This window comes from Thermothelomyces heterothallicus, assembly GCF_042370625.1.
Source record: "Thermothelomyces heterothallicus CBS 202.75 unplaced genomic scaffold P884_scaffold_15, whole genome shotgun sequence".
In the NCBI taxonomy this organism is placed as follows: Eukaryota; Fungi; Ascomycota; class Sordariomycetes; order Sordariales; family Chaetomiaceae; genus Thermothelomyces; species Thermothelomyces heterothallicus.
In genome coordinates, this window is record NW_027192576.1 from 168,601 (window position 1) to 192,848 (window position 24,248).

General features: G+C 55.2%; 11 protein-coding genes across 11 annotated transcripts; 6 read left to right on the forward strand and 5 right to left on the reverse strand.

Moving 5' to 3' along the window:
- Window positions 1-21: 21 nt before the first annotated feature.
- Window positions 22-1,141, reverse strand: P884DRAFT_202891 (P-loop containing nucleoside triphosphate hydrolase protein; the record flags this gene model as incomplete). Its single annotated transcript, XM_069438467.1, has 3 exons — window positions 22-120; window positions 170-244; window positions 317-1,141. 3 exons carry the CDS (start codon window positions 1,139-1,141, stop codon window positions 22-24), a joined length of 999 nt encoding a protein of 332 aa, XP_069296554.1.
- Window positions 1,142-2,428: 1,287 nt separating this feature from the next.
- Window positions 2,429-3,636, forward strand: P884DRAFT_285796 (glycine cleavage H-protein-domain-containing protein). The gene is made up of 2 exons (XM_069443788.1): window positions 2,429-2,819; window positions 2,876-3,636. Exons 1-2 carry the CDS (start codon window positions 2,705-2,707, stop codon window positions 3,280-3,282), a joined length of 522 nt encoding a protein of 173 aa, XP_069296555.1. The 5' UTR covers window positions 2,429-2,704; the 3' UTR covers window positions 3,283-3,636.
- P884DRAFT_285797 (porphobilinogen deaminase, dipyromethane cofactor binding domain-containing protein) lies at window positions 3,635-4,870 on the reverse strand (the record flags this gene model as incomplete). The annotated part of the gene is made up of 1 exon (XM_069443789.1): window positions 3,635-4,870. The coding sequence occupies exon 1, from the start codon at window positions 4,676-4,678 to the stop codon at window positions 3,635-3,637; it is 1,044 nt and encodes a 347-aa protein (XP_069296556.1). The 5' UTR covers window positions 4,679-4,870.
- A 153-nt stretch (window positions 4,871-5,023) lies between these two features.
- On the reverse strand, window positions 5,024-6,169 carry P884DRAFT_260925 (uncharacterized protein). The gene is made up of 3 exons (XM_069441507.1): window positions 5,911-6,169; window positions 5,504-5,813; window positions 5,024-5,442 (listed from the first exon to the last, which is right to left on the reverse strand). The coding sequence occupies exons 1-3, from the start codon at window positions 6,054-6,056 to the stop codon at window positions 5,407-5,409; spliced, it is 492 nt and encodes a 163-aa protein (XP_069296557.1). The 5' UTR covers window positions 6,057-6,169; the 3' UTR covers window positions 5,024-5,406.
- A 731-nt stretch (window positions 6,170-6,900) lies between these two features.
- P884DRAFT_245503 (armadillo-type protein) lies at window positions 6,901-11,727 on the forward strand. The gene is made up of 5 exons (XM_069440428.1): window positions 6,901-7,077; window positions 7,156-7,475; window positions 7,543-10,549; window positions 10,605-10,943; window positions 10,997-11,727. The coding sequence occupies exons 2-5, from the start codon at window positions 7,237-7,239 to the stop codon at window positions 11,483-11,485; spliced, it is 4,074 nt and encodes a 1,357-aa protein (XP_069296558.1). The 5' UTR covers window positions 6,901-7,077; window positions 7,156-7,236; the 3' UTR covers window positions 11,486-11,727.
- On the reverse strand, window positions 11,728-14,415 carry P884DRAFT_225953 (terpenoid cyclases/protein prenyltransferase alpha-alpha toroid). The gene is made up of 3 exons (XM_069439635.1): window positions 14,001-14,415; window positions 12,227-13,939; window positions 11,728-12,150 (listed from the first exon to the last, which is right to left on the reverse strand). The coding sequence occupies exons 1-3, from the start codon at window positions 14,265-14,267 to the stop codon at window positions 11,860-11,862; spliced, it is 2,271 nt and encodes a 756-aa protein (XP_069296559.1). The 5' UTR covers window positions 14,268-14,415; the 3' UTR covers window positions 11,728-11,859.
- Window positions 14,416-14,802: 387 nt separating this feature from the next.
- On the forward strand, window positions 14,803-16,547 carry P884DRAFT_245507 (Spo11/DNA topoisomerase VI subunit A; the record flags this gene model as incomplete). Its single annotated transcript, XM_069440429.1, has 8 exons — window positions 14,803-15,133; window positions 15,200-15,266; window positions 15,330-15,438; window positions 15,503-15,592; window positions 15,641-15,721; window positions 15,780-15,851; window positions 15,913-16,225; window positions 16,279-16,547. The coding sequence occupies 8 exons, from the start codon at window positions 14,803-14,805 to the stop codon at window positions 16,545-16,547; spliced, it is 1,332 nt and encodes a 443-aa protein (XP_069296560.1).
- An 853-nt stretch (window positions 16,548-17,400) lies between these two features.
- Window positions 17,401-18,339, forward strand: P884DRAFT_330490 (ankyrin repeat-containing domain protein; the record flags this gene model as incomplete). Its single annotated transcript, XM_069445690.1, has 3 exons — window positions 17,401-17,689; window positions 17,873-18,216; window positions 18,319-18,339. The coding sequence occupies exons 1-3, from the start codon at window positions 17,494-17,496 to the stop codon at window positions 18,337-18,339; spliced, it is 561 nt and encodes a 186-aa protein (XP_069296561.1). The 5' UTR covers window positions 17,401-17,493.
- An 82-nt stretch (window positions 18,340-18,421) lies between these two features.
- Window positions 18,422-19,511, reverse strand: P884DRAFT_245510 (alpha-N-methyltransferase NTM1). Its single transcript, XM_069440430.1, has 4 exons — window positions 19,473-19,511; window positions 19,121-19,399; window positions 18,682-19,020; window positions 18,422-18,593 (listed from the first exon to the last, which is right to left on the reverse strand). Exons 2-4 carry the CDS (start codon window positions 19,345-19,347, stop codon window positions 18,452-18,454), a joined length of 708 nt encoding a protein of 235 aa, XP_069296562.1. The 5' UTR covers window positions 19,348-19,399; window positions 19,473-19,511; the 3' UTR covers window positions 18,422-18,451.
- Window positions 19,512-20,558: 1,047 nt separating this feature from the next.
- Window positions 20,559-21,095, forward strand: P884DRAFT_278471 (uncharacterized protein; the record flags this gene model as incomplete). Its single annotated transcript, XM_069443182.1, has 1 exon — window positions 20,559-21,095. One exon carries the CDS (start codon window positions 20,559-20,561, stop codon window positions 21,093-21,095), a length of 537 nt encoding a protein of 178 aa, XP_069296563.1.
- A 1,048-nt stretch (window positions 21,096-22,143) lies between these two features.
- On the forward strand, window positions 22,144-24,181 carry P884DRAFT_225962 (SGNH hydrolase-type esterase domain-containing protein). The gene is made up of 3 exons (XM_069439636.1): window positions 22,144-22,551; window positions 22,626-23,055; window positions 23,175-24,181. Exons 1-3 carry the CDS (start codon window positions 22,348-22,350, stop codon window positions 23,852-23,854), a joined length of 1,314 nt encoding a protein of 437 aa, XP_069296564.1. The 5' UTR covers window positions 22,144-22,347; the 3' UTR covers window positions 23,855-24,181.
- The last annotated feature ends 67 nt before the right edge of the window (window positions 24,182-24,248 follow it).

Genomic DNA, 24,248 nt, shown 5'->3' on the forward strand with positions numbered 1-24,248 from the left:
CCCACGGTGGCCAAACAGACTTCAGCAGGATTGGTAAATAAGCAGCGGTTCCCCAACATTGGTGATTTCGGGAATTGTGCATTTCAGGTCAAAGGCCTTGGAGAGCACGATCTTGAAGATCTGGTGCCGGTCAGCAAGGTTCGGCAACTGACAAGCATGGTCGACGTACCTTTTGTACGTTGATGCTGTGGCTGGTACTGCTGAAGATCAGTGATGCGCGCATCGCTTTTGCAAACCGCCGAGCCTACCGCGCCGTTAGTCAGTAACTAACACTCGAAACTAAGGACGATTCGGGAAGTCCCCTATCCGGTCATACCTGGTTTGAAATTTCTTCTTGCTCCTCGCGCGACAGGTTGACGAAATGATCGTACTTTGTCCCCACAAGAACGGGGATAGCCGTCTTGTTGAAGCCCCGTCCCTGGCGATACCACTCCTTGATGCTGTTCAACGTGCTCTTCCGGGTCAGGTCAAACATGAACAAAATGGCCACCGCGTCGTTGCACACCAGCGGAAGCATGTTAACGAACTCGCGCTGGCCGCCCAGATCCCAGATGCTGAAGGTGATTTCGGTGTTCCGAATGCTGATCGTCTTTTCCATGAAGTTGACGCCCAGGGTCTGAATGTAATCTTCATCCCAGCTCCCTTCGACATACTTCACCATCAGACTTGTCTTCCCGATCTGAGCGTCACCCACCATGCCGACCTTGATCACAACATGGTTGCGTCCAGGATTTTGCGCCTCAGTCTGTGGCCCATTGCTGCCCGCCCTTGACGCCTGATCCGCGCCATACGCCGTGCCCTGTCCCGAGAGGCCGGATGGAGGACGAGATATCGCGGGCGCGGAGACTGGCGGCGTAGCGTATCGAGCTGTCGGTTCGCCGTCCACGTTATCGGCTGGGTATTGGGTAGGAAGCGAGCTGTTTATGCTGCTGGGATCGGCAGGCTGTGACTGAACCTGAGGTTGGTCATGGTAGCCGTTGTGTTCGTGCATATTGTGTTCCGGTCCTGCCTGGTGCGGCTCGCTTTCCAATCCACCCAGAGTATCGTCGTGCCCATCAGCCGGCAGAGGGGCAGGGGCCGGAGCACTCGAGAGATCGGAGGCCTCGGCGGGAGTAGGGGCTATGGCCTGCTCTTGCTTCATGATGTCCACGCTGCCACAGCCGTAGGTGATGGGCTGGAGCGCCCGACGAAAAGTGGGAAATATCCAGGTTTTGGAGATGACCGAGGTGCGATGATGGACGGGAACTCGAACGATCGACGTCCCGTTCCTGGAAGCGCCAAGGCCGACAGTAGAGCTCGTGCGCGGATGGCCTTCGTCTGATGAGGAGGGGGTTTGAGCGTAATGAGACGGAGGAATCGGGTGGGCAGGCGGGGTGTCAAGCTTGGGCTTGCCAAATGGCGATTTCGAGGAATCCCGGCCGAGGGAGGGGGGTGATGGCAGCTGAAGCTCACCCGTCCCTCGTAGCGCAGTGGGCGATTGGATGCGGAGCCGGGCCGGATCGATGGGCCTTCTGTCACGCTGCCTTCTCTCGTCTCTGTCTGTGTCCCGCCAGTTGCTCGCTCGGTCACCGGGCCCAGGAAGGACTGCGGGACGGTCGAGTGCGCACTCGAGCACTGGTCGGATCTGTGATCTGCTGATGGCAATCGGAAAGTAAAAATGCTGGAACTGCGCGACGTTCGAGCGTTGTGCCTCGAACTCTGAATTGGCAAGCAGGCGGCAGAGAAGGAACCTTATCGAAGTCGCTACAGAGCTGAGTGGGCAGGCTGAACCCACAAGTGACTTACCACCACAGTTAGGTATGCACGAAGTACGGACGTACTGTACCCACCCTGCCCGGGATTGGCGCCACGGCACACGCGGCAGGGGGGGAGGGGGGGGAGGTCCCGACTTGGAGCAGCCACAGCTCTCTATCATACACTAGGCAGTTCGTGGTTTGCTGTAAAATGGTTTGCAGCACGTCATGCAACGCGTTCATGCAGAAACGCGACGCGAATTCATGGCATGACAGCTGAGAAAGGCATGCAGTTCCATTGTGGCTGTATTTTGGCAGTGCATTTCCGATTTTGTGGGCAGTTACGGAGTTGGGAGCTGCTGTGCAATCAGACACACCCAAGAGAAACAAGCAATCTCATTTCTGACCTTTATCATCACTCTTGACTGCTGGCACCCGTCCTACTATCGAAACAGTATATCGTGTTTTTGTATTTCAAAGATTACATAGTAGGTACTTTCCTGGGATGGGTATAGATGTCTTCACGCAGAAAACGACGAATTATTTACGGAGAATGGATGATAGGAGTAACCAAGGTACACGGCATACGTATTACTACAGTAAGTGCACTCACGTCCTTTTTTAAATACAGAGCACACACCCGGGCAGCAATGGAATTCGGCCCTCCTTGGCGCGGGGTCGCTCCGGTCCCCATCCTTGACGTGCTGTCATGGGCTCTATGGTTACATTGTGGGAGGGTCCCGAACCAGAAAGCTTGAAAGTTTATGTAAGCTCGGCACCTCGGCCCCCTGATCGGGCTGTGACTGGTTGGCAGCCCACATTTCAATTGGTTACTGGCCGGCGATTGCCGGGCGCTCGGGGCAGATCTTTGCGCCTCGAACAATCGGCGGCGTCATTCGATTTCACTGCCCTAATCCCGCGTCAAGCATCTGTAGCTACCACTCTCCCAGCAACCTCCCACATCTTCTGCGATGGCTTCAATTGCTCGGTGCTTGAGGGTCGCCCGGCCCACGGCTTTCTCTGCCGTTGTCAGGAGCTCGGTTCCCCGCGGCGTCGCCGCCCGCTCCTTTTCCGTCACCGCTTCGAGTGAGGATGCCCCAAGATAAGCCTATCTGAAGTGATCGCTGCTGACCGACTTCGAGATGCCTTAAGGAGATATACCAAGGAACACGAGTGGATCGATATCTCTGCCGACAAGAAGACGGGAGTCGTGGGCATCAGCGAGTATGCCGCCAAGCAGCTGGGCGATATCGTCTACGTTGAGCTGCCCGAAGAGGGCAAGGAGGTAGGGGCTGGCGACGCCATTGGCGCCGTCGAGTCCGTGAAGAGCGCTGCCGACATCAACGCCCCGGTTTCCTGCAAAATTACGCAGGTCAACCTGGTGCTGGAGGAGAAGCCGGGCACCATCAATCAGGTTGCCGAGGACGACTCGCACGGCGGCGGCTGGATTGCCAAGGTCCAGCTCACCGAGCAGGGGTTGAAAGAGTTCGAAGAGTTGCTGGATGATGCTGAGTACGAGAAGTTCACCGCCGAAGAGGGTCATCACTGAAGGGTCCCGTCCCGGCAGTTGTGGATTACGGTGGGCAAGGCTGGGAAGGGCAGGGCATTGAAAGCGCTGGGGTCATGGTTTTCTCGGACAGTTCAACCTGATAGACGCAGGGGCCTAAAAGGGATTTGTACAAACATGGCCACTGGGGCAGCCGGGATTTGGTTTCGAGCATTTCAATTCGAACGGGCGTTCAACAGGGGGCAATGACAGATCGTGACACAGACAGAAGCCGCTCTCAACGGCTGCTCCAGGGAGCAAGATAAAAGGCCAGGAGTTGACGAGCGGAGAGAAGATGACTGGTTCAAGACCATCGCGGTCTCTTGGCTACTACGGTACACAATCTATCCTTTTATCATGCGTCGCCAACCTTCAGGGCCGCCCCTGATGCCCGCCCTTTGTTGATGTCGTCCAATATTTGTTGTGCTCCCATCCCGGCCAGTTTCTGGGCCAGCTCCTTGCCCATAGCCTCCGCCTGCGCGAGACTGTCGATCTCCTCTATCTTCTCGCCATCGACAGACTGGCTGCCATCTAGACTCACCACCACCGCTCGGAGGCGAAGTTTCCTCTTCTTCTGCCCGGCCTCTTCCTCTTCTAGCCACGCCGTCTCCACCCCAATTGGCACGCTGCATCCGCCCTCCAGCGTCCGCATGACACTCCGTTCCGCGAAGCACGCGATCATGGTGGGAGTATCCTCCACGGCCTTGAGCAGTTCCTTCATCTCCTGGTCGTCCTCCCGCACCTCCAACCCCAGCGCCCCCTGACCGACGGCATGCAGCGCCCCACCGCCCTCGGTGTTCGAATCGAGGTACTGAGCAATCCTCTCGCCAAAGTTCAACCTTAGCAGGCCCGCGGCAGCAAGAATGATCGCATCGAACCCTTCCTCGTCGCATTTCCTCAAACGCGTCTCGATGTTACCCCTCACATCCCGGAACACCAGGCCGGGATACTTGCTCCTCAGCTGGGCCGCCCGGCGCACGCTGCTGGTCCCGACCACCGCCCCCCGCGGCAGGTCCTTGAGCGTCTTGAATTTCCCCGCCTCCTGGTGCGCCTTGCTGAAGACGACCACGTCCCTCGGGTCCTCGCGGGCGGTCACGCAGCCCAGGACGCAGCCGGCGGGCAGCGAGGTCGGCATGTCCTTGAGCGAGTGCACGACGACGTCGAGCTCGCGCGACGCCAGCTTGGCCTCGAGCTCCGACGTCCAGAGACCCTTGCCGAGCGCGGGCAGGGGCGTCGTCTTGTCGCGGTCGCCCATCGTCGCCATCGCGTGCACCTCGAAGGTCAGGTGGGGGTGGGCGCGCCGGAGCGTCTCGATGACGAGCTCGGTCTGGCGCAGGGCGAGCGCCGAGCGGCGCGTGCCGACCTTGATGGTAGTGCGGGGGGCGCTTGCGGTGGCCATTGTGGACGGGGTGGGTTAGGGAAAATTCTCGAGGCCCACCGTTGGTTCTCGTTCGGAATTGGGGACCGGTTGATCAGGGTTGAAGTTGGTTTGCTGAGGTGGCCGCCGGAGGATGGAATCAATTCGTCGCCCCCGTTGCGAAAGAGAGGTAGGACAGTGCCGATGTTGGATATCGCGATGCAATGGACCGGGGGGGGGCAGTGGTTTCGGGTTCCCGGCGGGGCAGAGTTTTGCCGCTGAGGTTGCGCGAGATCATGGCTGGAGTGGGAACGCGGGGGCGGGGTAATGGAGTTTGACCAGGTACATACTGTTAACAGCACAGGTCCCGCCAAGAAGAGCCCTCTAGGACAATTCAAGCTTTATTAGGGGAGAACTTTGATAAACAGACGAAAACGGCGTCTTTTCTCTCTCAATTTAGGTACTAATTTCTGTTGAAAATTACGTGCCTCTTCTTTCTGCTGTGCGAGATCCAAAACATGTTTGGACAGGACCATCATAACCAATCCTTCGGCTGGGATTGCATAACATGCCCTGACAGATCGAGATGCTTGTACGGGGTACAGCTTGCTCAAAGGAATGACGAAGGGTGGGCATTTCATAACAATGGCCAGAGAGCATTTCTCAATCGACTAGTAAGCTGTTTGAAGCTGCACAAAAAATTCAGAAGCTCGGTTGATAGTTTTGTTCGCGAATATCCAAGCGTTGTTGATTCTCGATTTGTCAAACCGTTAAGGGCCTTGCGAATTGGCACCCTCGTCAGCTTGCTGGATGTGAGGTTAGAATGGTCAAAATCCGACCACTGATGGACTCTCGCCACTCGCTTACCTCAGGAGAGCTGTTCGTTTGGGAGGTCGCCGCGAGAGCCTCAGTTGAACTCGATTCGGGCGGCGTTGGGGAGTCTTCTACGTCGCTGCTGCTGCTTGAACTTGCGGGATTGACGTTCTGGGTCTCCTGAATGCCTTCCTTAACTTTGGCGGTGGTGTCAGGTTTGATACTGGTCGCAGACTTGTGTTCTTTTGAAGCAGGTTCTGAGGACTGAGCATGAACCTCGCCACCGTGCCTAGGCTGTGCATCGCCTCTCTTGTTTCGAAGATAAAGCAGACCCGGAACCGTGACTGCAACAGCGGCAACTTGCCTGCACAGATCGGGCCCCAACAAATGGTCAGTTCCGGCCTGAGAATGTCACTGAACAGAAATATATTGCTTGTCACACGCCGCCATCGTGAGCTTACCATGGTGTTTCACTGGATTCCGCAATGCGCTCTTGGAGACTAGCATAGCCTCTCCTACCAGCAATTTGTCCGAGCGAAGAGGGCCGAGAAAAGCGGCTGGTTAGCCGAGCACTCGGTCGAAGCAGCGAGGGTTTGCCTATAATCATGTTTCGTAGCTGGCCTGGTGTCTCGGGACGGCTCACTGGGTTCTGGCAGTTCTGAGAGACAGTTGTGAACCACGTCTTGAACTGGGAAGGGAGAAAGGGGGGGGGGGTTATAGCATGGATGGCGATGGAAGGTCGGGGAGGAGTCCAGTGACGTATTTCGCGACATCGAATCCACGGAATTCAGGTAGATGTATCACTGGCCAAAGCTTCTTCCAAATATCCTCCCCTATTTAACAGCTACTCGTCCACTTCTGGACGACAGATGTCCGAATGAAGTGTTAGCAACTCTGAGGGTGCTACCATGTCAGGCAAGCATCGCGCAGACATCAGAATTGCAGATCATAGGCACCACTTCCCGCTCACGTTGAAGGGACCCAAGTCTGGTAGCGGGTCCGCGTGGTTTTCCCACTTATTTACACTACCCGTATCTAAGGTAGTTCTTTCAGAGCCGCCAACTTAGGTGAAGTGCAAGTGCGAAGTTGTCAAGGCGAAAGCACACTATTGCGAAACGCTGCGTATTAATCAACTCATTCAACGGATAACTCATTGACCTAACTGAATCTTGTACAAAAGCAACGTATCTCCATGCAGTGCGTCGCATCCAAGCTTGTGTGGTGTTCTGCAGGGACTTGTACCCAGTATTCCATAGCTCCGTACTTCATAATCTGTACGGATTACTGAGTACCGATTACTCCGTGGCATGGAGGCTGAAAGAACCCACTTCAACCCCGCAGCCCCACCTGAGCTTCACTTACGCTTGCCCCACAAGAAGGAAGTAGGTCTCCCCACATCGCAATTGCACCTTGAGGCTGCCTGATATCGGTGGGAGGTGCAACGGCGAGAGCAACGGGGACCGAGACCAACAACCGTCAACAGTCAACAGCAAAGATATTCCCAACACAACAGCTGCTCGGCCAGTGGAGGAAATTCCCTGGTATTTCAACTCTTTTTACTCGGGGCTGTTGGCGTGGTCGCATGAGCTTCTAAAACCTGACCTGGTATTGCTGCTTGCACCCCGCAGGTAGGTCTGCCGCTCCTTTAGACGTGGACGGAACAAGGTGTATTTGGACCACTGACTGCGAATCTATGCTTTTACCAGAGAGACATCACTGTTCGTCTCTTAGATTACTAGAAAATCATCAACTCTTGATATCTGCGTCGATCTTACCCACCAACGATCATGGCGACTACCCTCCCGGCAAACCCGACCCCGCAGACGGTCAGCCAGCTTCTGACCAAAATCACCGACGTCGACCCCGACTTCCGGTTTATGGCTCTCAATGATTTACTCACGGTATTCAACACTGCGAAAAACGACTTCCTGAATCACGACTTCAATACGGCTGCTCGGACCGTCGACCATGTTGTCCGCGCGCTGGACGATCAGAACGGCGAAGTTCAGAACCAGGCGATAAAATGGTAAGATGAGCCAACGATAAGAGTCGCTTCTTGGGAGGACTGGCGGAGTCTGACCTTGTTCTTGCAGTCTCGGCCCTTTAGTCAAGAAGGTCACCCCGCAATTAATCGCTCCGATGATGGAGAAGCTCTGCAGCCTGAAACTGAAGAATTCGGTCGACAACTCCATCCCATCCATGGCGATCAGAGCCGTGGTAGAGGCTTTGCCTCGCCCAGTGCCTGGCGTGGCGCCGTCCAAGGAGGTCAACGAGGCATATTCTAGTCTTAGCCGCGTGCTTATTCCGCGCTTTCTTGGTCGTGCTGGCCCACCCGGCAAGTCCAGCCCGGGTCTACTCGACCCCGAAGATCCAAATTCCGATTCCGTCGATGTGCTCATTGAGGTAGTCCGGTGCTTCGGGCCCATGCTGCAGTCGTTTGAGATTGAGGCCCTTCATAATGCCGTCGTTACCATTCTTGAGAAAGACAGAGGCAACTCGGTGGTTAAAAAGAGGGCAGTTGTTGCTATTTCGATGCTCGCCCACTATCTTTCCGACGAACTGCTCTCTGCCTTCATCAAGCGCGTTTCCGGGGTATTGGGCCAGTTGCAGCTGAAGGATTCCACTCGCCGACTTTACATCACGGTCCTAGGCTCCATGGCTCGGTCAATCCCTTACCGATTCGGGTTTCACCTTGCGGAGTTGGCACCTTTGGTTCTCCGCGTTTTGAGCGAAGAGGAGCTTCAGGCACAGCTTGAGGAGATCAGCGAGGGCGGAGGGGCGACCCTCGAGTTCAACGAAGTTCGCGAGGCAGCACTAGTCGCCTTGGAAGCCTTCCTCTCGTCGTGTCCGACACAAATGCGTCCCTTCACAAACGAAGCCATCGATGCCTGCCTCCGCTACCTGAAGTACGATCCAAACTATGCGTTTGACGAAGACGAGGAAATGGAAGACGAGGAGGAGGACGAAGACGAGTTTGAGGAAGATGACGAGTTTGAGGCCGCTGGAGGCTTTGATGACGATGACGACGCGAGCTGGAAAGTTCGGCGGTGCGCGGCTAAAGGGCTGTACACCATTATTTCGACCAGGAGCAGCGGCGACCTCCTCGATAGCGGGGTGCTCTACGGCACCGTGGCTCCAGCCCTGGTCAAAAGGTTCAACGAGCGAGAGGAAAACGTGCGTCTCGAAGTGCTTTCTGCAATGTCGCTCCTTGTACGGAAGACTGGAGAGGGAGTGCTACCCCAATTCTCCGCCGACGGTGTGCAGAGCGAGTACCTGAATCAGCCCCCTGCCAGTCGGAAGCGGCGGCGCCAAAGCAGTGCCGGCGGCCCTTCCCCTTTTGGCCTCTCCTTGGACCCAACGACTTTGTCCGGCACCGGCCTCACTTCACCTACTAAGGAAAAGATTCCGGCAACAGGTCCTCGTGCCGAGCTGGCTAGACTGACCCCAGCCCTAGTCAAATCCCTGACCAAGTTGCTCAAGGGCAAACTCATCCCGACGAAGCAGGCATGCATCAAGCTCCTGGACGATATCGTATGCGTCCAGCGGGGCGGCTTAGAATCATACTTCGACCTGATTGTCGATCCTGTCATTGATGCAATCAAGCCATCGAGCGCTGCATCTGCCTCTGCGTCTATGTCATCTACAGGCGGCGGTGCTTCTGCAACTGCCACTACTCTCAGGATTGAGGCGCTTCGTCTGACCAGCGACATCTCAAAGAAACACTCGTCAGCCGTCCTGCAGCCTCACCTGTCGAAAATCGTCGCCGGCGTTGTTTCAGTCGCTCATGACCGTTTCTATAAGATCTCGGGAGAGGCCGTGCAGACTGCCGAGGAGGTGATCAAGGCTATCACTCCACCACGGTCTCGATCCACGGCCCAAAACTTCAAGAATGAGCTCCAGAAGCTGTATGATATCGTCATCGATCGGGCGACTGCCAACGACGCGGACGCCGAGGTTCGTCAAAAGGCGATCCACGCTCTCGGTACACTGTTAGCTCGAACAACCGGCACGGAGGGATCGGCTCTTTTACCTGATGAGAAGCGCAAGGCTTCGCTTACCTGCCTTCTCGAGAGACTGAAGAACGAGACGACGAGGCTAGCTGCCGTGCGCGCCATCGATACTGCCGCCGCGATGTCAGCGGATGCTGTTCAGTTCGAGCCGCATTGGACCCGCCAGGTGGTTGTTGAGCTGGCATCCCAATTGCGAAAGTCGAATCGTGCCCTGAGAGGATCAAGTGTCATGGCACTGAAGCACCTTACCTTGTCGCCCGCTACCAAAGGTGCCCTGGATGAGGCCACCGTGCGGACAGTCGTAGATGCGCTGACCCCTGTGATCAACAACAACGATGCTCAGCTGCTTGGCCCCGGCCTTCTTGCCCTGGCTCGTCTTACCCAGGACATGCCGAGCATCGTTCTGAACCCGCAGCTCATCGACGCTCTCTGCAGGTTGCTCCAGACCACTGTCGTTGGCACGGTTCTCCATTCTCTGTTGGTTCTGGTCACCCAGGCGGGGCAAACCGGGCACGGAAAACCTCTGATGGGGGCGTTCCTCAAGGATGTCGGTGTCGGAGGCGACCCCTCGATTGTCGGAAAGGTGATTGGAACACTTCTGGTGGCCAGCGGTGATTCCGCCGGAGTCACTCTTGACAGCTTTGTCCAGGAAATCGAAAACAACTCGTCAGACCCGACTCGAAGAAGCCTTGCACTAGCTGTCATTGGCGAAGCTGGATTGCGCCTCGGCAACAGATTCCCAATTCCACCGACATTATTCCTGCAGCAGTTTAGCAACGAGTACGACAAGGTGACACTCGCCGCGGCTGCCGCCCTTGGGCGAGCTGGAGCGGGTAATGTCTCTGTTTACCTGCCAGTAATCCTGCAGTCAATGCAGCAAAAGGGTGGCAGGCAATACATGCTTCTACAGTCGATCAAGGAAATTCTCCAGCAAGTTGCCGTTTCTTCAACCAACATAGGCGAGTTCTCTATGCCGATCTGGGAGCAGATACTGGCGGCCAGCGAGACCGAGGACAACAAGGCGGTTTGTGCTGAATGCGTTGGGCGCATGGTTATTATCGACCCAAAGACGTACATGCCCAAGTTGGAGGTTAGTTATTTGTCACTCAAGCCAACGATGTCCTGCTGTGCTAACACATTAGTAGTCCTTGTTCAAGAACTCCTCGGTTGCTCTAAGAGCTATCGCAGTCCAGGCTCTCCGGTATACCTTGCCAGACGACAACGATGCGTTCGATGCATATCTCAGGAACTCTCTTGTTGATCTCCTCAAGATCGCGCTCGGCGATAACGAGATGGAGATTCGGCGCCACGCCATGTCCACGCTCACATCAGCAGCGCACAACAAGCCCGAACTGGTTTTGGCGCACCTCAACCACTTGATGCCGTTTGTGATGAACGAGACAGTAATCAAGCCAGAGCTCATCCGCGAGGTGCAGATGGGCCCATTCAAACATATCATTGACGACGGCCTGGAAGTGCGAAAGGTGCGTAGGCGCGTCCTCGTGGTCTCGGTATCCTGCTAACGTACTGTACTTAGGCGGCGTACGAGACTCTCTATGCGCTGATGGAGACAGCCTTCTCGCGTGTGAGTATTATTGATCTCTATGACCGTATTGTTGCCGGCCTTTCCGACGACAATGACATCCGCGCCCTCTGCAACTTGATGGTCTCAAAGTTGGTCTACCTCGACCCTGATGAGACTGTCCGGCGACTCGATTCGATCGCCGAGGGCTTCAGGAAAACCTTGTCTCATAAGCTCAAGGGCAACGCCGTCAAGCAAGAGATTGAGAAGCAAGAGGAGGCCAACAAGTCAGTGCTACGGCTCACGCTCCTGCTTGGGGACAAGCTTAACAAGAGTGCCCTCAACACGACCGGGGCTCAAGCTGCTGCTGGTGCCGCCGCCGGGTCGAACCAAGTCTGGACAAGCTATTGGGAGTGGGTCAATAGGGACTTCGCAACCCAGCTCAGGAGCATCAGGGATGAGAGCAAGGCTGTCGATCCGGCAGATGATGCCTCCGCTCCATAGGGAGCACCTTGCTGGTGCTGCACGATTCAAAGTTTGCACGAGACTGGTTCGGACCCGGCAAATCGTTGCCTAGCACAGGCTGATCGAGGGCTTGAACGGGACAGTTTGATGACTGGTCAGGGGTTAAGTTCCGAGCTCGTGTTGCGGTAGGTGACTGCCGGACCTTCGCTCGGAATACCGCTGGCACACATACAAACGCCGGTGGTGCGAAGTATGCCAAACAAGGATTAGCTTAGCGAACGAGAAAAACAAACGAATTGACAGAGGATATTTGTACATGAGCATCGCCATATTCGGCGAGACACAATGATTACAAGATTAAGCGTTGCATATCGCTTCCGGCCCACTCCTGATTCGGGTTCTCCCTGCACTGCCTAAACGACAGTCTCATCAGGGTACTTGTGCGCAAACATGCCCAAGGCCTTCATGGGGAATGTGAACTTGTAGTTGGGGTACGAGATCATGCAGCTCTTGTTGAAGACGCCCTCGATCGCCTCCTGCAGCCACTCGCCGTTAGGCTGCTGGCGCTCCATGAGCAGCTTGATGCCCTTCATGATGGGTTTCTTGTCGGGGTAGTTGGCCTTCATCAGGCCAATCAGAGCCCAGGCCGTCATCACTACTTGTGAGCCCGTGGGGTGCTCGACGTATTCTCCTGTTTCACATGCCTATTGTTATTATCGTTAGTTAGCTTGGGCTGCATCCTAGAGGGGGTGTATGATGGAGAGGGAAAATGGTTCTCACTTTGTAGTGTTCTGACCAACCGCCGTCCTCTCGCTGTTTCGAAATGAGGAAATCGCAGCCACGCTTGGCGTGGGAACTATTTTCGTAGGTCTCCCCGATGCTGGCGAGGCTCTCGAGGGCGAACATGGTCGCGTAGGTGAAGCAGATGCCCCAGCTGCCGTACCACCCACCGTGCGGCCGTTGGTTGGTCTTGATCCAGGCCACGGCGCGCTCGATGAAGCGCTCAATCTCGCGGGCACGGTACTCGGGCCAGTGCTTATGGAAGAGGGAGAGTGCGGTCACAACGGCGGTCGTGCACTCGGGGTATTCGTACTCAACCATGATCCTGCCGAAGACTTCGGCAGCGTTGAGCATCTCCATCCAGGGCCCCGCGCGCGGCGGCTCGTAGGACGAGCAGCTGCCGTTAGGATTCTGGTAGGTGAGGAGGGTGTCGATCGCATCAAAGATGCGTTGGTCGTCGATCAGCGTTGGAAAGCCGGGGGTCTTTTGCAGGATAATGACGGACTTCAGGGCTTCGGAGACACAGTCGCTCACGGCGTATCCTTGATCCTTGTTGCTGAAAGCCCAAGCGCCCTTGCGCTGCTGGCGGTAGCACTTGTCTTGGTCCTCTACGTTGTCACGAATTTGTTGATCGTCGAGGAATTCGAGCGCCTTGAGCAGCATGGGCCTCCAGCGCGGGTCCTCGGTCAAGCCCGCGTCCATGATGGCCTGGATTGCGAATGCCGTATCCCAGCACTGCACCCCGTTGGTGCCGTTGGCGAGAAGACCTTCGTCCTTCACCCAGAGGAACTCGTCCGCGCGTTCTTGGTGCCTGCGCACGGCATACGAGTCCGGCCCATCACGCGCGTAGAGGCAGACAAGATTCATAGGACCGGACACGGTGGCAAGGTCCAAGTGGTCTGTGTTCTTGTTCTCCATCTCGATCAGCTTCATAACCCAATCCTCGGCCCTGTCGACAAGGGGCTTGACTCGGAAGTAAGGCCTCCAAATGTTGGCGAGGAACCAATTGATCATGTTCAGCAACCAGGATTTGGGATGGTAGTTGTCTCTCGGGTGGATTGTGTTGCGGTGTGCTGCCCAATTGATCTTGTCCCAGTCCTCGACGAAAAGTTCCTTGCGAAGTGAGCGGATGACGTCGGTCTCCTCGGCCGTCCAACGCCTGGACCAAAGGTAGCTCATCGGCAAGAAGACCATTCGGATGTGAATCCACCATCTCCACGGCGCAAAGGGGACCCAGTCGGGAAGAAGCCAGAGCTCGGGAGGCACAGGGTTGACAATGTCCCAGTGGGCAACTCCTAGGACGGCGAGCCACCACTTTGCCCAATGCGGCGCATGTGTTGCACCCCCCAGCTTGTGCAGCGTGGCGCGGGCTTTCACCATCTTGGGGTGATCAGCATCCACGCCGACCAGCCGCAGCACTGTGTAGTTGAGAGCCGTTCCGAACACGGAGGTCTCGCCTTCGATGTGCAGACCCCAGCCACCATCCTCCGGATGCGCACGGGCAAACAGGTAATTCTTGATCTCGGTGGCGTAGTACCAGGGAATCGGCGTCTTGGTCACGTACCACGAGATGACGATGCAGGGCAGGAGGAACATGGGACCGCCATACTCACACCCCCAGTGGCCGCTGGGCAGCTGGAGCTTCTCAAAGAACTCAAGGCCGTTTCGGACGGCGTCGAGTGGCTTCTTGGGCTTCGGAAGATCTGGGAGATCCTAGCAGACGTTACGAGTTAGTACCCCTCGGGACACGACGGCAAGCGGACGACGCGCTCACCAGCGGCAGGCCCAAGAAGTACTTGTCGGCGTAGGTTTGCGGCCAGGCCTCGGCGGCTTCGTCGTCCTCCAGATAGCGCCAGGTGTGTCTGCCGTGATCATCTCGCAGGCGCCATCGCGAGTAATCGGTCTTCTCTTCGAGCGCGGGCCGCTGCTTCTTGACTGCGTGGTCTGGATCACCAGCGTTGCTGAATCGTTTTCTGGTCGAGCCCTTTTCGAGGAGCGGCTCTGTATCGGCCGTTGCACCGTTGGCCTTTCTTCGTGCCATTTTCCAACAGCTACTCACTGCTAGGAATGTTGGCCGCAGGGTTAAGGAGAGTGGAGAGCTCGTGAGCTTTCATATGCTTTTTGTCCTTGGGTCGCGTATCCCGAACCACGAGTTGTCTCGTCGGAGGCAATCCGTGCTCTGCAACTTAATTCGCCAATCAGATCGGACGGACCATGCCCCCAGTCATCCGTTCGGATCACTTCCGACCCCTGCCGATCGGCCTGGGCAAAAACCGACGCGAGGCCCTGGAGCTCAGGCAAACTAATCCGTAGTGTAGGCTGCTTGATTCTGACAACGGAAGGAATGATCATGGATGAGTAGAGGGACGTGAGGTGTACTTGCCGCAAGTAATTGATTCGAGAAATTTCTGCCTGCTTTAATGCACACTCATCATTTGATTTGACGTGGCATAAACCTTCGCTTACACAGTAACCCTCCCAGCGAGCAACAGCTGCGGACTACCCTGCTCTTCAACACGACTTGATTATTTGACCCGACTTACAAGTACGACGTTGCCAAAAACGGAAGCACAAGGATGCTCTCGGCATCAAGGGCTCAACAGACACCCGCCAACAACACCCACATCCCGCACCCCCATTCCAGACAACCCTCGTCGGTATCGTTTCCCGCGGAATCCGATTTAGTACAGATTCCTTTCGGGTCCCGAACCTCCGCGCTCTCGCGGATCGAGGAATTGCTGGAGTCGATCGTAGACGCAATCACCCATGCCAACGAGCTCACCATCCCTTATGAAACTGTTCGCTCTTCTCAAAACGGGGCCGAATTCGAGCCCCAATTGGGATCCGATCGCGCGGCAAATGTCGTCAGATTTCCTGGGCGGACAATGCAAGAGGTGAAGAAGTTTGGTACGAGGTAACGATGTTCAGTACGCTGCAAGCCACGTGCGCTAACTTTTCTCCCTGTCGTTCTAGAGGCCCTCTTCCGCATCATTGAGATGTCACACGAGGCCCTCCTGTCAGGAAAGTTGATTACAAAGAGGTGATGTCTCTTGTTCCCTCTCTCTTGGTCTTGCTGGCTCACCACGGCGTGGGCGCTGTATAGGAATATTTACTACCAAAACCCCGAGCTATTCAAATCGCAAAGCGCGGTCGATGACATGGTTGATAACCTCGCCTTTACTTTAGGTGTTGGTAGGGAAGATTTGAACATTGTGAGTACATTAGCACATGTGCTGCCCTGGTCTCTTGTCCCGAGACGTTGCTAATGTATTCCAGGTGGCAACAGCCAAGGGCCTCATTTCCGGGCCGATTGACCTCATCCTCCGTGACGGATCCATCCACAGCTGCGATTCAGCAAGTGATACGGTGCGTATCCAGCATAAGGAGGCGGGTGTGCACGGCTGATTGTAACAGGGGATACTGTTACCATCGGTCAGCCTGATAACCAAGATCAACTTTGGCCTCATACGATGGGTCTTAATTATTGAAAAAGAGGTATGGTAACTCAGTCGGCCAGCCATGACCGTGTTGCACTATTGGCTAATGACGCAAGGCAACATTTCGGACGCTGGCTGCTGCAAAGTACTCCAGCACGTCTCGCGCAGGACAAGGGATTCTTCTGACAGTAAGCTGATGCACCGCCAAGGTCGTTCAAATATCACTGGTACTGACTGGATGTTCAACAGGCAAAGGGATATCCAGATCTCGCAACTAGGCGTTTCCTATTCCTTCTTCATAGTGTTCAACCAGAGCTCAGTTTGTTCGCCCTGGTTGACTTCGATCCCCATGGGATTGCCATTATGCGGACGTACAAGCATGGGAGCCAGCGCCTGGAGCATGAGCAGAACGCAGCAGTACCGTGTCTACAGTGGCTTGGCCTTCACAGTGGGGACGTTATAACGAACTTGCCCGCGAAGTACCCTTCAGCATGCGACAGCATCCAGAATCAGGACAGCCAACAGCCTGCGAGTCAAGAATCTGCGGAGTACTTAATCTCCAGTGAGTCGACTCCTCCACCACATGCAATCTTACGTAGCTAAATTCATAGTAAGATTCGCGAAGAGAGAAACCGATGAAGAGAGCCAGACACAGCAAAGAGCAGGGATCAAGCGAATCAATCCTCACCCTAACCGAACGCGACAGGAAGAAAGCAGTCCAAGTAATGCGGGAGATCTGGAACCCGGGGAACATGACCGAGGAGGGGGCCTACCAGGTGAGGGAATTGCAGCGCATGTTGATGTTGAATGTCAAGGCCGAAATACAAGCCGTGGACAGCTACGGCGACATTGCTAATTGGTTGGACGGGAAGCTGAGCGTGTAATTAGTTTTTGTCTGTGACAGCAGGCCTACTTCTCATAGCTGTACCTTGGCTAATCTTACGGCCTTTCTACATCCCGGTTCACCTCGAGAATGACGCACCAGTTAAGACGCATATCTTGCCTAGGACGGCTCGGTCGCAAACTAGGTGGTACAGCACGTAGCTCGTGCTGCAGATCTGGTCAACCACAGCGGTATGAGCGCTGTGGCCGGCACTTACTGGAACTCAAGTACGAGCCTCAGATGTGGCGATAAAAGTTCGTTGATTCTTCAAGTACAGGAGACACTGGTAGAAGCTCTATAAATACGGATTACATGTCGGACCCTGGTCCGTCGTTCTCTGTGGTGGGTCAGCCCAGTCTGACCTCTGTGTCCCTGAATCCTGTAACAGTCGGGATGCCGGCCGTGTTCTGCAGCCCCATTCCCCTCAGATTGAGACCGGCATAATAGACATTGAAGAATCCCTCAGCAATTGGCTGGGCTGCGTCACCTAACTTGCAAAACCTTGACTGGTGATATGTAGGCACACAGATGTGTGACAAAGGGGCCGACGTCGGGTGAGAGAAGCATTACAGCCACCATAGTCAGTTGCATAACATATATTTTCACTACGTTCTATCACTCGAAAAGAAAAAAAAAAGTTAACAATTCTTCCCTGAAGTTGATTTGGGAACTTGTATCCGTAATTGCGCTCACTTGGGAGTCGCCTCCCTGGTTAGGATATTACTTAGAAGAGCCTTCTTAAGGGGGTACAGTGCGGATAGGGCATAGACAAAGCCGCACTGTTTGGGCGAAAACTCGACCGCCAAAAATTTCGAGTGGCCGTGATATCAGTTTTAGGCTAGATCCTCACTCGGCACTGTTCACTAACTGTGAGAAACACAAAATCAGAAAAACGTCAGGGTCAAATTTCTCTCACTTTTCAATAAAGACATTCACCGACCAACACAATGGCACCTCAGTTAAGCGAAGACGAAATTGATGACCTTCTATATGCAGCTCGAACGGGCGACAAGGATGAGCTCACAAGTCTGCTGTCGTCGCTGGCCGAGCGGGAAAAGGTGACTCCCGCCCAGCTTCTCATAAGCGCAAAGGACGAGGGGAAGTCCACATGCCTTCACATGGCGGCCGGGAATGGCCATGCCGGTAAGCGTCTATCTTCTCTTTGCCTCTTTTCTTGGCCTTTTATAATCCCCCCCCCCCAAGTTCTGTCATCATGTTACTTCTCATAAGTATTTTCATCAACCACTCTCCTAACTCGACCAACGCCGTCCAATGACTGTATCCATCCCGTCTTTTCTCTGACACATGCCTACCATACACATATAGACATCGTCGCCTTCCTGCTCAGCTATTTCCCGCCAGCAGCAGCGGCGGCGGCGGAGGATGAGGAGAAGAGGAAGCAGAAGCAGGCCTTTCTGGACGCGCCCAACGAGTACGGAAACACGGGCCTGCACTGGGCGGCGCTGGGCGGGCACCTGGCGGTCGTGAAGCTGCTGGTCGAGCACGGGGCGTCGGTCGCGCTGGCCAACGATAAGAACTACGTGCCACTGGATTTGGCCAGCTTCGGGGACAAGTTTGAAGTGGTCGACTACTTCCTCTCCCAGAGCGGCGGGATCGAAGGGGAGAACGCCGCGGTGGGCGGGTTGGAAGACGGCATGGAAGGGGTGTCGGTGGAAGGAGGGGAGGGGGAGGAACAAGTTGGAGTGGAAGGGGAAGAGAAGGGAAAGGGGAAAGGGAAAGGGAAAGGGAAAGAAACTGACAAGGAGGTGGAGGAAGGAGGGAAGTCAGCTTAAAAAGAAAATGTGTGATGCAGGTCATGGTCATGATGAGTTTAATTAATATTATGTGGGCAGCAAAACAGCGATGCAAAGGGTTGGTTGGGTCTTTTGAAAGGCGGGGCGACTTTCATTTTGATTGAGCGGGCTTTAGTGCGTACATTCTGACCGGCAAAAGACTTGCACCGGCGACATTCAGGCCCTTCTGCAATTCGGTCTGGATGAGTTGAAGGCCCGCCTCGGTGAATATGCGCCGGAAGGTACCGTCATCTCTGTCCACAACCCCAAAATCTTGGTCAGTCACAACCGAACCTTACCACCGAAGCGGAGATGGTAACTCAACCGCAAGCCGATACGCACCTCGTCACGCTGCTGTCGACATTGTCAAACTCATCTCGCCCGCTGGAGGAGTTGTTCTCCTTTACGACTATGACGCCTCCGTCCGGGTTGAGTGCCGATGTACACCTGACGAGGAATTGGGCAAGCTGCTCATCAGTCAAGTGGCCTACACACCACTGGACCCAGATCAGGTCGTACTGCACACCCTCGGTCGGCTTCCAGTCTTCGAGCCCCATGTTGAATATAGTCCTCACGCCCGGTTTGCCCTGGAGCTGGCTCGTGAACTTGGCAATGGGCTCGATAACATCGACCTGCTGGGCGACGCCATCGAGAAGGAGACCCTCGGTGACCCTCCCGATCCTAGCGAGTGGGAAAGGAAGAAGGTGATGTCAGACAGATGATTCAAGGCATCGACGGTGCTGGAACTTTTTCGGTGGGGAGGAGGCCATTTCAGACTCACCCGGCCCCTCCCTCGAGCGCGGTCGCGGCGATGCGCTGACCGGGCTTCGATCCGATTCCCAGCTTGGCCAGGAAGTTTCGCGAGCCTCGGATATCGACCCTGGATACGTGGGGAAAGCCGCCGAGCATGCCGTTGACCGTGGCATCTACGCCTTCCCAGTACCTCCGCCCTTCGTCTCTGCTGATAAGGGCGTCGACGCCGTTTGGCGGAGTCTCGTTATCGGCCATGGCTTAGTGCGAAGCACCCCGTGCGGACGGCGCACACTGCAAATGTTGAGGACTGATGTGATGGAGGACAAAACCGAGAGAGAAGGTTATTAATTATGCAGCATTAAAATGGGTTCCGCTCTTACCCGAGATCGTCCAATTAACGGCAGAAAGTAGGGTTAGGGTCCTGTGTTTCAGCTTCAAGTTCTCTTTTCAACATCCCTTTGTTACAGCATATACTACTTCGACTACCAAGGTAGGTTCAGGCATGTATGGATTACATAAATCAGGTGCCCTAATTAGGTGTCCATGTATGTGCTCGTGATCCGTACACTCGAGTCGCACCTGTCTCCTCTGCACACAATGTAATGCTGGCTGCCAATAAAGTCCTTGTACGGAGTAGCGCATGCCTAATATTGCCCATGTGACGAATCCCTTTGCCTCTAACAATTAATAACTACTAATTACTCCGTACAGCTTCTGAGCTGCAACTAATAGACCTCGCCAGGGCCGCACAACAAGACGTCCTTGTTTCTCTTACCAGATCAGTGACCCCAATTACGACTTAGGATTGTCTATGAATCACAGATTATATGTTCTAAGAAACTTGATCAGGCGAGTTTCCTTCCAGTTTTCATTTCTAGGATGTGACGTTTGAGCATTAATATCGATCTTGATCAAGTAGAGCGACTTGAGGTGACGGAAAATATTAATTATTAATTACGCCGCGTGGAAGCTATGCGACCCTGATGCAAACCGTCTCATCCTAACACTCCGATTCGAAGGCAACCCATACCGGCACATGGGATCTTCGTCAACTGCAGAAAATTTTCGGCATGATTATGTCAAGTCTTCCAGAGAATGTTCAGGAGCTCTTTTCTTTCCCCTCCTCGGCTTCCCATGCCGGGCTTGCACGAATTTCGTCCCGGGCCTAATCAGTTATTAACTGTTAATTAACTTCTGCCAACAACCTGTCTCCCATAACAACCCCTTTCATGGTGGCTGCGCCACACAACTCTTCCAACATGGAGGACATGACGGAGAATGCCAGTATTGCCCGCAAGTTCGAAGCGCTGAAGAGGGAGAACGAGGATTTGAGGTGGGAGAATGCGGCGCTCAGGGAAGAGATCGCCAAACTCCGAGCCTCGGCCCATCAGTTGCGCTTTTCCAGCTTACAACGGTGGACCTCCTCTTCTACCGTACCTTCCTCAGCATTGACCGAGAAGTCGTACATGAAGCCTACAAGAGCCTCTCGTTTCCGGCAGGCCGCGGGGGGCCCGGGCGACGGTTCCGATATCAATACCCGCCGCGCCGGGATTACTACGAAGCGAACACCTAGCTGCAGTGTATCCCCAGCCGCCAGAGGAAAGCAACAGGGACGACAGGCCGAGCTGGATCAAGACACTTGCAAAGGTGAAAGCGAAGTTAGCGCGTCGGTGCCTCGCTACATGAAGCCCACCGCCGCCAGCCATCTGAAAAGGGGTGGTCCTCAGCCACCACCTCGTGAGGCTCCTCAGAATCGCAAGCAGCAGCAGCGCCAGAAGCAGTCGCTTTTCAGAGGCCGCGCGTCGCCCTCTGCGCTCGACGACCCTCTCTGGCAGAAACTGCAAAAGCGGACGAAACAGCCGGTGGTGGCCCGCGGCGGCCAAGATCCCGCTGCCGCATCGGCATCCCCATCATTACTGGCGTCATCGATAGGTAGCCGTGACACGGTACTCGCTGGTTCGACCGTCGCCGAGAACTCCCCGGCATCTTCTCCAACAACTTGACATGCGCATGCGATGCTCAATTCGGGGCCTGGCGACGCCCTTTGTAGTCTTGCTTAAGACTTGATCTCTTGCTTCCGAGACAGATTCCCGACGTCCTGGGAGTGATCGCTGTCACAAGCACACGACTTCGTGGCAAGTTCAGCCACTGCTTGCATCGCGGAACAGGTTTGCTGGACGGTGGCCTCGAAGAAAGAAATGAGGAACAATTAGTGAGTCAGCCTGTCTCTATGATCACTGGCCTGGACAGATGCTAATAATCCATAACATATAGGATAAGGATGATGTATCGCATAATTATACGCAGCCACATTAGAGACTACAATCAAGAGTATTCATAGACTGTTACAGGACGAGCAGCTGACTAGTTGTTCCTTCTCCTTCAAGCACCTTGAACGAAGCTGTGTCCTACTCGGCTTCCAAGCTCCAGCTCTAATTATCCCCATTAGCTTAACAGACCATCACAAAAGTGACGGGTTCGCACGCTCAGCTGAAGTGAATCATTGATTAGAGAGGGCTTCCGAAGAAGATGGCCAAACATATTGGCAGAGATTCAACTAATTATACACACTTATCATAAAGGTGAGGATTCGTCCGTCAGAAATGTTGAGTGCGCTGATCTCAAAGAAAAAAAAGTATTTATTATGGCAATACGCCGAGCCCCAGAAAGCGCAATATTTATGCAACAACATTTAGAAGATAGAACGAAGGTGTCAAAGCATAATAATTAATAGCCAAGACTTTTGCTAGCAACAAGCAGTAATTAATCAACCAACTTGATACATCAAGGGCTTCTGAGACCCCGGAACTTACGGGGGAGATGTCAGGTGAATGGCGATACTAAAGAATTGAAAAAGGCATCGGGTCAAGGGGAGCCTGAGTAAGAAGAGCACGGAGTACGAGCAACGAAGTTTCACATCTGGGTACAGCTATCGTAGCCCGCTCCCGGAATTATCCCACCAGTAGGAAACTCGTCCGCAGATCCTTGACCAGAAGCACCCAGCTGGGTAAATCGCCTTAACAAGCTGTATCAATACGTCGTGGCGGGACCTGGACTCTGGCTAAATCAGCCTCCATCGTCCCTTGAGCCAAAATAAAGTTTCGGGCAATGAACATCCGCCAAAAATGCGACCTTATAGCCACCTCGAAACCCCAGGCTTAAGAAGGCCAATTGCTTGTTTCCGCCACACCGGATCCGAGGTCGCGCTGCCTTCTTTGTCGACAACTCCAAGGGCGCTGCTCAAACTTGTCGGCGATGATGTCCCTCGCTCGCTGGGCAGCTGTTGCTGCTTCGTTGCTCCTGTTATCCCCTAGCACCCTCGCCGTTCCCACGCAAGGAAATGGCAAGACGAACCGGGATGCCGTCTCGCCTCGAGCGGACGACGACTGGCACTGGGTAGCCACATGGACATCCATGCCGCAGCTGGTCGAACCGAACAACATGCCTCCGGCACCCTTTGTATGTTTCTGAGTTCTTTTGCTCCCTTGAACGAGCGCACCAGCAGGATGACGGAACTAAAAAATACAACACAGACCGGCGGCGGTGCCGTGTTCAGGGACGCCACCCTGCGCCAGACGGTTCACCTGTCCATCGGAGCCGAGCGCCTACGTCTGCAGATCAGCAACACCTTCGGCGGTAGCGACCTGCTCATTACCGCGGCCACCATCGCCCTGCCCCAGGGCGGCAAGGCTGGAGTGGCGGCCATCGATGGGTCCACCGTCAAACCGCTGACATTCAACAACGGCTCGTCCTCCATCACCATCCCGCGAGGCGAGGTCGCCTACACGGACCCGATCGACTTTACCGTCTCCCCGCAGGCCAACGTCGCCGTCTCGATCTACTCCCAGGCGGGCCAGTCGGGAAGCAGCATCACGGGACACCCGGGCAGCCGCACGACGTCGTGGATGCAGTCGGGGAACCACGTCGACGCAGCCAGTCTTTCCGGCTCCGCCACAAAACACTGTAAGTGCCCCAACTCGTAATCAGCCCCCTCTTTTATATATTTAAAGCAAGGCGACACCGGTTAACATTGTGTTCTCTCCTCCTCCTCCTCCTCTCCTCTTTTCCCCAATTACAAACAGGGTACTTCCTCTCGGCCGTGGAAGTCTGGTCGCCACCGACGACGGGCGCGTTTGTGATCCTGGGCGACAGCATCACGGACGGGCGGGGCAGCACCGACGACGGCAACGACCGGTGGCCGGACCTGCTCCTGGCACGCATGCAGGCCGCCGAGGGCGGCAATCTGAGCCAAGTCGCCGTCGACAACCAGGCAGCGGGCGGCAACGCGGTGCTCTCCGGGGGGCTGGGGCCGACGCTGCTCTCGCGGTACCGGCGCGACGCGCTACAGGTCGCCGGGGTGCGGTACGTCATGATCTTCGAGGGAGTCAACGACATCGGCGGCGGGCCGGCCGACGCCGGGTCGCAGGCCACCATCGGCAGCCGGCTGCAGGACGCGTTCGCGCAGATCACGGCCAACTGCAAGGCCGCCGGCATCAAGACCATCGGAGCCACCATCACGCCCTTTGGCGGCAATGGGCAGCCGTACTCGAACCCTACTAGGGAGCAGACGCGCGTCCAGGTAAACGAGTGGATTCTGAACAGCGGGACGTTCGACGCGACCGTCGACTTCGCCTCGCTAGTGGCGAACCCGGCTATCGCGAGCCAGCTGGCGCCCCAGTATGACGGGGGCGATCATCTGCATCCGAACGTGGCGGGCTACAAGGCAATGGCGGACGGATTTCCCCTGGACGTCTTTGAATGAGTGGAGGATGATGGAAGAAGGTGAAAGGGGGGAATAAGTTGTGGCAACGAGGTGCCTGAGGGGTTGAAGGTAATCGGAACGAGCATGGAAGGAGAAAGCCGTGATAATTAATGGGTAGATTTAAACGAAAGTTGAAGAGGAAAGGGAGCGAGAAGAATCAGGGAGTGGCTTGTTGGTCAACCGCGGTGATATTCTGACGCATGCAGCTCTGCATCTAGCAATGTCCTGGACTTGGCACTTCGGCTTCGAATGGAGGATAGGAAGGGCAAGACGATGCTACACACGCGTCAGACGCTCTGATCTTAGCTTGGCCACGGGCCTGCTGGGGTTTACACTTACGCTTGTCCCCTGAAAGACCACTCAGGTTCAAAAGGGGCGGGTTCGCCGTCTTCTC